The sequence below is a fragment of the Galleria mellonella genome, unplaced genomic scaffold, assembly GCF_026898425.1.
Source record: "Galleria mellonella isolate WM207_F2 unplaced genomic scaffold, CSIRO_AGI_GalMel_v1 utg173, whole genome shotgun sequence".
Taxonomy (NCBI): Eukaryota; Metazoa; Arthropoda; class Insecta; order Lepidoptera; family Pyralidae; genus Galleria; species Galleria mellonella.
Window position 1 is genome coordinate 1366058 of NW_026442016.1, and position 12751 is coordinate 1378808.

Genomic DNA, 12751 nt, shown 5'->3' on the forward strand with positions numbered 1-12751 from the left:
CGTGGTCCTCCCTGGAAACCATCGTGCTAAATTCTTCAGGTGCGTTCATCACGATGGGCTTACTGACTTGTCTTTTCATTCTCACTTGTCATCCCTCACTAGTACCCCGTCTGCGCTAACGGTATACGCTTGCAGGGCAGTATTACAGTACCAGCCATTAAAAAATCATATTAAAATATTTGGATTTATTATTTGGAACATATGTTTGCCGTGTGGTCCTGGCAGAGAATGGGTTACCCTTTCTTTTCCCGTGGGTACTGTAAAAGGTTACTAAGGGAACTAAATGATCGACATCATCACTAAATCTATCATCACTAACTATGGTTGCCAACTCGCTTGTCAAGTATGGCTATAAACTGCAGAAAAGTCACAAAATTGATATAGTACCAATACCGGAAGAAAACATTATTTCAAAAAGAATTATCAAAATCATTCAAAATTGATGTCCAATCGCGTTACGTACAGAGAAATAATACAGATGAGAAACTCCTTTTAAATGTTCGTCGCTTAAAATATAGTATGTTTATATTTTGTCTGGTACTTAGTTGCGTGGATTCATATATCGACCTTTAATTGTTCACTGCTGAACATAAGCATTCCCTTGGGGGGTTTTACCAGTAGTTGCCACGCTTAGCAGGCGGATTGGCAACCGCAGTTAGGCTCTAGAGATGTTTTAAGAGGAACGCTACTACCCATCCCTCGCCCTCCCTTAGTCGACACCCACGAGAAAAGAAGGGAACAAAGAGTATTTACGAAAATTGCAGAAAAAAAATGAAATTATTATAGGTATTATTATGTCCTCAATATTTATAACAACGTTTCCAATTAAATTGTACATTGAAGATACATACATATTATTTGTGACGTGATAAATGAACTTATTTATAAGGGCGGAACACATAATACTTACCACCAGGGCCGTCGGCCGTAGGGCTTGTGATCGATAGAGGGTGGCCGTTGCTTCGGAGACAGCCAGAGCTGCGGCGGTGGGCGGGCGCTTACCTACACGGTGCAAATGTTTACCACATTAAATAAATATACAATAGATATTTACTTACCTATCGATTACAGGGTAAAGAATAGTTGTTCAAGGGAAATGTAAACGGCAGCAAGTACAACAATGATTGTTAATAACAAGGAAAAACATCATGTTAACTAGTGTTTATAACACTATGATCTACTAAATATTTACCATTAAATCGAAGGTGAACAAACTTTTTAGCGAATAATTAGCAAAGAGCGCACACGGAAGTTCCACATTGTTTTGCGTGAATTGTGTGTTGTATACGGTGTGCCGACAGTCGCTGTGTGTACTTGTGTAGGGTCGAAGTACGCTCAAGGGCAGCCGTCGGGTATCGACCCCACCATTCCACCTTCGACAATCCGCACTCTCTTACCAGTATAATAATCATGGCTATACAGTCCAAGCTACAGATAAACTATGTAGTTTTTTCACTAATTGATTGAACTTGAAGTAAAATTTTATATGTATATTATCAATCTTAAATAATTGTCAGTTTTCTATGTAAATTACGGATAAAAGCGTACGAGTTGTTTGCGAGAATTCTGAAATGTAATATACCTTACTTAGTACCTACCAATCACCAATTTAAATCAATAGCCACATATTTCTTTTATTAGGTGGTTCTATCTATTTTTAAATGTTTATACATATAATAAGGATTAAAATTTCGCGAGGTCAAGGGCATTATGTTATATATGCCTATAAAGATACAACTTTATTGCATTATGTTAATTATTTATTAGAAAATATTGTATTAATCTTATATAGATAAATATTTAATGATTTTATTTTAAATCTAATGATAATCATTACTTTGTTGTTTCAGGTGTACAGTCGCAATACTGGGGCTCGTAGCATGGATGTCAGCTTCAACAATGTAATGGAAGGGATGCGTCAGTACTTTATGGGAGTACCGAAACAGGCGCAAGCGGAAGGTTCCGGACAGACAGGGTGGCCAGCTGGCACCCCAATGTTAGAAGAGGGTGCACCGGCTCAGTCTGGCGCTCCTGCGCATTCATCGCGCCCTCCGTCCGCTGCTGCTGCACCGCCATCTACCCCATCTCAGATGGCCATTCCGATACCACCAAGACCACCATCGGAACCTTTGGAGCCTGAGCCGCATATTATCCATAAAGCCACAGTAATGCGGGAGGCGGCCGAAAAGCGACGTGAGATGCCAGAAGTTGAAGACGAGGAAGAACCAATAGCTACACTTTCGCCACCTTCACATTTTATTCGTAAACCACAACGTACTCTACCGTCGCCTGCGCCTGCGCCTTCTGTTCATTGTCCTTCTCCGTCTCGGCCACCATCAGCAGCTTTACCGCCGCCACCAGCACCAGAGCCTGTAGAGGCTTCTACTCAGTATCGGCCACCAGTACACAGAGTACCTACGCCAACAGCAAGACCGCCCGACCAATTCGCACCTGGTCGCCCGCCAGATCCTTATACCACCTCTCGGCCTCCAGAACCATATGTTCGATATCATTATGAGTCTAACTTACCTGATACGGGAAGAAGTTCACATGGGCCACCAAATGCCTCACCTCAACCATCAATGCCTCCACGGCATAGTCCACAAACGTATGCGAGGTTGTCTAATTCTATGCCACATAACGCTTCAAGATTGCGTGAATCTGCGACACATAGCCCTCCTACTCAGCGTTATACTCTACCGTCTTCGCAACCACCACCTCTGCATAACGATCGTGTTCCACCAATACATCATCCACAAACGGCTACACCTTCTCAGAGGCTGGACGTTCGATCAACACCAATATATTCTCCCCATCTTCAGCAACGTCGCGAGCCGTCTCCATATAGTAGGACATCATCACATTACGATAGACATCCGTCAGTACCTGCTCAAAAATATGATCCTCAACAAGCATATCCAGGATACCGGCCTAATCCAACAACTTTTCAATCTGCTCAAAGTCATCGAATAGAAACACACCATCCTGTTCAATATAAACAAGCTACCGTTGATACAATAAATCCGCCTTATGGATCGAAAACATCAGATCGTGTTCTTATACCTTCACAACCACACATGCATGATACAGCACGTTTACCATCACGTGTTGACTATCCAAGTTCAAGCAGAAATATTGATACACCCACAAGAGGTGTTTATTCTTACTCTATTCCATCAACTTCAACATCAAGATATGCACCTAGTACGCCAGTACCAGTCTTGCAAAATTCCTCGGTGCAGTCAAGATCTTTATACCGTCCTGCTGCAACCCCAAAAACTAACTATGAATATCCAACATCTAGTCCCATTCAAACATCACCTGCTCGTTCGACGGCAAAACCAGGATATCCTAATCAACAGGCACGCATGACAGTATCTGTAACTTCATTAGTAAACCAAATGAATCAAACAAAACATAAGCGTGATTCTCCCCATTCTGCAAGTGTTCAAGTTAATCAGCTGAGTCAAGTTAAACAAAAACGAGAGTCTCCTCTTGATTTATCTGTAAAGACTGTCAAAAATTCTGCCGATTCGTCCACAACTCAAGACGACATGATTGATTCACCATCGATGGAAAATAAAACATTATCATTGCAACCACGGCCCATATCAAGTAATCGACAAAATCCACCTGGTACAAGTTATGTTGCTTCTCATAAAGTAGATTTTGCTCCTAATTTCACGCAATATAGAGAAAGAAGTACACATAATTACAATACACCAGTGCAGTCGACACATCCAACAATGCGGTATAATGGTGCATATGACGTAAGACGTCCAGCACCTGAATCTTATTCTGTTGAATCTCCTCATCAAATTTATTCAGACCGTAGCAAATATAATGCGCCGGTGAACAGAACTGATCATGTTCCTAGAATAGATTTAACACGACCAAGTACTGATCATCGACATCATGAAAATAGAATACGAGATGATAGACATTTTATAATAGAAGAAAGAAAACGCCCTGCAGGGCCAATAGTGAGTAACATTCCGGAAAAGATAGTTCGATATGAAACTTGGACTTCGAACGGTCGAATAGAGCGTATGAGCCAATCAGATCGCGAACAACATGAGTTAATGAGTCGACCTGTCTATAGTTATAGCAGTCATAAACAATTTGAGGCTTATCAAAATGAACAAAAGAGACCTATAGCTTCTAACACGTATCGTGAACATCATTCTCACGTTAGTCATAGATACTCTAACAGTACGTATCCAGCAGAGATTCCAAGTCGTGAGGCAAGCGATTATCACTCTCATTATCATGACAGAAATCCGTCTAGTAGCCGTCATCATGTTATACAAAAAATTCCGAGCCATAGAGATATATATCCAAATCATATAGACCCACACAATGGTGTACCGGCTGATAAGAGAGTATTGAGTATACTACGCAACAGTTTAGAAACCAAGCAAACAGGGCTCATTGAGCCAACTAAGCAAGTGAGAAATATACCTGATCTCATTGTTATAGATGATGTAGATGATTCTGTGATAGAAATAACTGATCTTACGAAAGATAATGACACTGAACCAGTCGTTAAAGATTTACCAAAACAAATTCAGAATCAAATTCCCAATCTAGGTAACCACATACATATGCCAAAAGCTGTAGATTCATTACAACGAGATTCTGATTATAGTAGATTCGATAATGTTGATGTAAAAAGTAAATCCCCTGAAAATGATGTCGCATCACGAATTAGAACGAAAGCTGAATTAAAAGTAATGCCACCATCTCAGGAAAGTAATGTAAAATCAGAAAGAATACTTGATATGCCCAATGAGCATGAAAAAGTGAAATTGCTCCCAAAATCCCAAAAACAACATTTATTTAATCAAATTAGAGAAGATAATCTTCGATTAGAATCTGTAATAAAGAGTGAAACTTTAACTGAAGTTGTTCTACCCGAAGTAAAAACAGAGCCAATGAATATAGATGAAATAGAAAAGGATGCAGAAATACCTATAAAAACAGAAACAATTATAGAAAACTTAGAATCTGAAATTAATACATTAAGTAGCGATACAGTTGAAGATTTAGATTGGGTTAGTGCATGTGACAACTTTATGGAACAATTGAAGACTGGGTGTCACAAAAAGAAAACTCAACGAAAACGTATTGAAAATTCAGAGCTGGAACATGAAAATAAAACTGAGTTATCTAAGAAGTCACTATCTACAGAGACCAAGACATCTGTAGAGATTAATGATGAAAAAGATCTAAAGGAAATAGCGCCTATTGTTACTATTAAACAAGAGCCTGTAGATGAATATGATGTATTAAATCAAAGTGAACCATCATCCTCAATGATATTAAATTGTAAAGATAAAGTCGCTCAAGATAAACTAAAACCCTTAAACGAAAAAACAGAGATATCTAAAGAAAAAGAAAAACAAGAAACATCTAAAGAGAAAGTGGAAAATAAAAATGATAAACTTAAAAACGATAAAAAGATTAGTAAAGAAAGTGAGAAACAATCCAAAGCTAAAACGAAAATGAAAGTAAAATCTGAGAAAAACGACTCTGCTTCATTAAATCCAGTAATTGTTAAAAAGGAAGTTAAGGAAAAAGAATCTATTAAACCTATCATTAAAGAAGAACTTGAATCTACAGATGACGATGAGCCCCTTATTAAAAGTAAATTACTAAAAGATAAAGAACAAAGTGACCGACTTAAATATCAGCTACTTAAAGATTTATCTGAGAAGTCAGCATACGTAAAATTAGAATGTTGCGATGTTGATGTTAACAAAAATAATAGAAAGTCTATCGATTCTCCGTTAAAAGATAAGGAAGAAAAGCAGACTAAAGGTAAATCAATTAAACAAACGTCACGTATAAAAGGAAAATCTTCGTCTATTGACAACAATAAAAATCTAAAACAAAACAGTGAATCTACCTCTGAGAGTGATGACGATGACGATCTAAGCGTAGCAAGTCGATTACGTATACGAAAAAGCATTAAAACTGAAGACAATAAAACTACTCCTGCAGCTAAATCTCCTATTAAATTATCTCCTTTCAAGAAACAAGATAGTAGTAGTACGACGAATAATAATTCTACTCCAATCCGTAAGCCCGGTTTTGGTGATGGTTCTGATTTTCATCCGGGATGGGAAGAAGAATTATATCGATACAAACGTTCTCTACGAATGCCTACAAGGCTTATTGCTATACCTAGGGGACGTTCAGGTGGTCCATTTATAAAAGGAACAGGGGCATTATTTTCTCGAGGTACTACATCTCTGCCAGACTTAGATCCGGCTCCACTTTCCCCGGCTCCATCGTCTGCTCCTTCAGCGGCTACTGATGACCTATATTCAAGACGTCCAGATAAACTTACTTTAGATAGTGATCTTGATTCTAATTCTAGTTGTTCTGCACCACACAAGTTGCACTATGATTCTGAAGCTTCAACATCCACGGTATTCTCTACTTCAAAAGTGAAAAAGAAGGGTAGTTCTATTGTTGATGTTCTTATTCAAAAATGTGGCAAAAAAGATGATACTAAAAAGAAATCGAAAGATAAAGATGAGAGAACCCCAAAAGTTATACCGAAGAGCTCAAATACGAGTGAATTGTTACCAACACCTAGTTTAGGTCTCGTAAAAAATGGAAATAAAAACAGTCTCAGTGCTAAAAAGGAAAAACTAATGGAAGATATATTTTATTTAGGTGCCTTTAGAAAAGAAACTGTTACGGCGTTTAGAAATGCTTTTATAAAAAATACAGATGGTCTGATTGGTGCTACAGAAGAATTTGCACCAGTTGTTCTAAAGTCTAGGACTAGAACCGAAAGTAGAGTACTAAAACAACGGGCGACAATTAAAGAAATATTTGGTGATGAACGACCAGCTTCTGCACCACCATCATCATGCAGAGAAAGCGAATCACATGAAATACAAGAAGATCAAGTAATAGAGATAAAACAAGAACCGAAAGAAACTGAAGTTAAGACAAAATTTAAAACGAAAAAAATATTGAAAGATAAACTCAAACGAAGATCAAGTTCAATAAGAGATGGTCTCCGAAGTACGAAATCGCTTAAAAGAAATGATGCTAAAGGGCGATTACTTCGTCTCAAGAAAAGAAATAGTTTAATGAAATCTTTACCTAATAAACGAATGAAAGATATTGCATTAAAACATAAAAAGGAAAATAGTTCTAACCTTGACAATAGACAAGATAAGCCAAAAGAAGAAGGTAGTTCTTTAACAATAACTGAAGGAAAAAGACGTTTAAAACGATTATTTGGAAGACGAAAATTTAGTTCAGGGTTTGATTATATACGTAAGAAGAAAAAAATAATACGAAGAGAGGACACAGATACGAATACTAACAAGGTACGCCGACCTGCAGTAAAACCAAGTCCTGAATCTGTCCATGATATCCATAAAGAAATAAAAAGTTGGATCATCAATAAGAGTATTGGGGAAACACATCTCCATCGTGCTGCTAAACTTGGATATACGGTAAACGTCAAATTATACTTTTTTATTTATTTTTTATATGTATGTTATACCTGTGATATTTTTTTAATCAAAATTATTAAAATTTTATCAATATTGAAGTCGGTGTTTTATGGAATTATATATTAATTTATTGTTATTCATTTTTAGGATTGCGTGGCTTACTGTTTGGAAAAAATGTCAACTGACCCTTCAGCTAAAGATAATGCAGGTTTCACACCGCTTCATGTGGCAGCTGCAAAGGGTTACGTCAGAATCGCACGACTGCTACTACAATATGGTGCAAATGTATCAGCAGCAGCACAGGGCGGCATAAGGTAATATTGAAATTTCTTCATTAGACACTACAAAAGAATTATTTAAATTATTATACCTACGGTAATATTTTTACAGACCTCTTCATGAAGCATCCGAGAACTGTCACGTAGAAGTAATACGCCTTCTTCTATCATATGGCGCCGATCCTTTACTGGGAACATATGCTGGTCAGACGCCGGAAGAATTAGCTGAAGGGCAATCAGCGAAACTTATTCGTTTATATATTGCTGATGTGCAAGGTCAGGCAGTCGAACCATGGAGGTTTCCTCACCCAGCTGAGGTTATTGGTAAGTTATCAAAATAAATATCATAGAATAAGCGCTTAAGGAATTAATACTCTTGAATCTAAATGGTCATAATCTAATGGCAGAGTGTATTTTAGAGGAAGAATGCTTTTAATTATGATATGAAAAATGTAATCGAACCTTAATGTAGATCATGAAGATCTTTTCATGTTGCAGCGTTAATTTGTAGCATTGGTATTTATAAATGTTGCAAATCTTTACTAATTCTATAAGCACGATTTGTTTATTACTTTTTGGTATCTCTACCACAGAAATTAATACCTTTACAAATCAACTAATTATCAAGAGATTTGAAAATTAATAGCATTTTAATTTTTATGGTCATACGAACGAGCAAAGTCATAGGTGTAACTATTATAAACATATTTGTTACAGATCATGAAGAAAATGGTTGTGACCCATTGTCTTCACCACCACCAGCCTCTCCACCGCCACCACCTGACTCTACGATGGAAATACAATGCACAGAGGCTCCGCTGCCCCCGTTTTATAGTCTGAGGTCGGGTTCAGGACAGCCATGTGATGGCTTGTGGTGTCTTTTACAGGACGTTATTAATTTGTTACAGGTATATTTTTTTATCTATTAGCGGCAGCAACTATATATTGCAAATGACGTGCATTTGTAGTTTATTATGATTTACTTGCGAAAGATTCTCATATGAGCAATTTATTTTTACGTTTTCAGATCAAATCAAAGGATAGTCTACTAAAACAAATACATTGTGGATCTGGATCTCCCAAGGAACTGCTACGAGAAATCAAAACACAAGAGTTTTTGGAGAGAGCACAATGTCATCAACTTCTTTGCGCAGGGGAAAAAGTCAATGTACGCGCCTCGAAAGTAGCGCTTGTCAGAGTAACCGACAAGCTTAGGCAATTGCTCAAGATCGAGACAATTCTTGTCAGCTGACACTAGTGACAGAACTCTAGAGTTTGGATTAATTAGCACTTCAAAATTATAAAGTTGAATGACTTTAATTGTCTTAATAACGGATCAAGAGACAGTTTTATTCTATTATTCTTTGAGAAAAAAACATTATAAATATTATTAATGTTTTATAGTATTACATAACACAATGAATGGGGGGAAAGGGATTGTTAGTAATGGGGTCTAAGTGACCCATTGCCAGCAATACACCCTATCAGGTCGACCTCCACGTGGTTCCCCCTGGAAACCATGGTGGTTAATTCTAGTGGAATTCGTCACAATGGGCTAATTGACCTGCTTTCATCGTCTCCTATCATCCCTCACTGGTGCCCCGCCAACGTATCCCGATAGTGCAGGCGGGGTTACCATTCCATTATCACCTATTAAAAAAAATGCAATGGATGGTGATAGTAACACGTAATTGTTATAACAGGGGTGCTCAAACAGTCGATTGCGGTCGACCGTTTGACTTGTGACTAAAAAAAATGAATCTTGTGCGGAAAAGTAATATGAGGCGAGGTCAAAAAGTTCGAGGAATGAGGAGGTTGAAATTAAACATCGAACTATTTTTCCTTTTCAATTTATTATCCTTTAACCTTAATATATTTTTCGTATCTCTCCAATAATTTGTTTATATTATCGAAAAAATATCTTGGCTGTCAAAATAGGCCGAAATTGCAGACTTGACTTCTTCATCGTCGCTAAATCCGGGCCATTACTTTTTCCCTACTCTCTTCACAAAACTTCAAAAACTGGCGAGAACACTCGACACGCTTACTTTTTTGAAGTGGCGTGAGCATTCTTGGAATCCATTTTGTACTGGCCTTAGTCATGTACTCTAACTCTACGCTAACTACTCCAACCATTGCTGCAAGCTGCTTCTTCTTCAGCCGGGTATATTCTAATACAAGTTTTTCTACTTTTGCGACGATTTCCGGTGTGGTGGCCTCAATTGGCCGTCCGGAGCGAGAGTCATCTGCAATAGACTCTCTTCCTTGTTTGAAAAGACCATACCACTTGTAAACCATGGTTTTACTAGGAGCAGAGTCCGCGTAAACTGCTAACAGCTCTTGAAAAGTCGCCTAAGCGGATTTTCCTTGCTTGATGAGGAACATATTAACAGCGCGATATTCAATTTTTTCCATACTCCCTGATTTCTTCCCGATTCACTTGTTTGCAGGTCGGTAACTCAAAAGTTAATGACCCGATTTGGTTCAAACTTGGTATATATACTCTTAATGAGGTGCTTAACAAATGACTACCTGGATGAGTAAACCAACTCCACCAATCCCTTCAATCCGCGAATTTTTTACCTCTTCTTGTATCTATGCTACGATACATCCTATAGTATGATCCGATAGTCTCTCAGAGTTGATCGATCTACGTCTAACAATATTGAATTTGAGCACCCCTGGCCTATAATATCATGTAATGTATGAAGAGTGTATCACAAATTATACAAAGTGGTATGAATAAAATATCTTTAGCAATTGGAGCATGATTTAATAATTCGGATGTGGCAATTGAGGATAGCTCAACAAGGAGATCTTCATCTAGATCGACTGATTAATGTAATCTAAACAAGACGTATCTCATTTAAGAACAATGTAATAAATATTCGTTTCATGAGACTGTTTATGTTAAGGCAGCCATTACATAATCTTGTCACTCCATCATTACAACGGGTGCGAGATTAATTATTAATAGTTGAAAGACTATTTCATTTATCGAACAACATAATAATGTAAATATTGTAAATAATTTATTAAGCGTTTTTGCATATATATATATATATTGCTTTAAATGTATATTATTCTCATGGGTGCTATTTAGCGTTGGTGTACGGTTTAATGAGTTAGTTAAATGAATAGATTTATCTGTGCTACGGCAATTATCTTAGTGTAATATTAATTAAAATTAGTAAATAAAATTACGAGATATAGTTACCACAGTCTAATTTAAGTCATTAGCATAATCTTAAACTATATGTGCAATAGTATACGTGCGGACATTTAAATTGAACATTGTGTAGATGAATTTATATGAAAATATGTGGAAGCGAATGTATCAGTCACAGGGTTGGACCAAGCCTTAGCAGACAATTGCTGTAGGTACTTAAAATATGTAGTGTGGAGTAAGTGCAATTTGTATCTTATGCAATTAAATGTATTAAAATGTTCCCTAAAATTTTAAAATCCTGGGATTTCCAGTATTTTTATTTTATTGTTTCATTAATAGATACATACATCACTTCTCAATGTTATTGAAGAGGAGACCATATACATAGAAATTTATTAATAATTATTTGTTTTGAGATTATGCTAGTATTTTTGACAACAATTATTTGTTCATTGTTATGTTTGCTAATTTCGTTTGCAAATAATCTTTATTTCTGTAAAATCATTATTTTACTTGAAGACAAGTTATGTTTTTATTTATATACCTATATTTATCTGTAAGAAATTAGAAAAATTTATTGAATCACATTATTAAAAATGCATATCGCAAATTTATATTGACATTGTAAATACTTACCTAATGGAAATTGTAAACAAATTATTTTATAACTTATTTTGAAGCTATAATGTAACTTTTCTGACTAATAACAGTAAAATGCTACCTACCAACACAGATATTTCATTAATCGATAATTTAGTTTGATACACATATATATGCAATACATTGATATCTATTTTGGGACCTTGTATAAATAAATAGTAGACATTTTATACTCTGTAGTTAATGGTCATGTTCCGCCCTATTTATTTAACTTTGAAAATCAGAAACGAAGAAGTACATTATTAATCTGTGATGACATATTATTAGGTGGATTATCTTGCGTATGGAAAAGAAAGTATAAAATTATTAAAAAAACATTTGGAATAAATGGAACCTACGAAATATACAGTGTGTATACTCTCAGAATGGAATAAATAAGTTGTGTAATACCTGCCTGTTATTAGCAGTACCTACTGTATAAGTATTATTATAATTATTGACACATATTTCTTGTTGATAAATATGAAAATAAAAATGTGGTCATTGAATTATGTATTCTATTTATTAATAATTTCCCGTAACATTTTTATATACAATGAAATGGCAAACAAACGAGTTTACGGCCTACCTGATGAAAAGTAGTAGCATAGTAACTATCGCATAGATGAATGTCACTACACTATGTTGCCTATTCATAAAGGTCATTGTTTTCTTCGGTACTCACTATTGTTATTTACTCAGTATAAAATTAAAGTATGTTTCGAACACAAAACTGGAACACAGCAAACCGTACGAACTGTGCTACTAGAAGGCAGATATAAGTGAGGCAGAGATGCCCATGGAGACGATTTCCTACAAAGTTCTCTGATAACTTCGAGTTCTGAACTATTTATGCATTGCTATTTCTGAGGTGATGTTTATTTAATAATATGAAATGAAAAGGGTAACCGTACCTGCTCTTGCGCATATGTTGGCGGAACACAAGTATGAGATGATAAATAAAAATTAACCACGTTGGTATTCAAAGCATATAACGCGGAGCCTCTGTATTTACTCTTTTTTTATATAATATAGAATGGCAAACAAGCTGACGGCCCACCAGATGGAAAGTGGTAACCGTCGCCTATAGACATGAGCAGTACCATGAACATAACAGAGTATACTGTTTCGCCCATGATATCCCTCTCCCCGTTCATTCTGCCCCGATGTCATTCTTAAGGACT

The 12751-nt window shown here is 36.4% G+C and overlaps 1 protein-coding gene across 2 annotated transcripts in view; it reads left to right on the plus strand.

The window, feature by feature from the left end:
* The window catches only part of LOC113515352 (uncharacterized), a 76746-nt gene extending 64670 nt beyond the window's left edge, over positions 1 to 12076 (plus strand). For both annotated transcript variants that reach the window (XM_026899521.3, XM_026899522.3), the window contains 5 exons: positions 1851 to 7481; positions 7629 to 7795; positions 7872 to 8083; positions 8477 to 8667; positions 8787 to 12076. In XM_026899521.3, coding sequence (XP_026755322.2) covers positions 1881 to 7481; positions 7629 to 7795; positions 7872 to 8083; positions 8477 to 8667; positions 8787 to 9011 — 6396 coding nt within the window. In that variant the 5' untranslated portion in view covers positions 1851 to 1880 and the 3' untranslated portion in view covers positions 9012 to 12076. The remainder of the gene's footprint in view (positions 1 to 1850; positions 7482 to 7628; positions 7796 to 7871; positions 8084 to 8476; positions 8668 to 8786) is intronic.
* Positions 12077 to 12751: the final 675 nt, after the last annotated feature.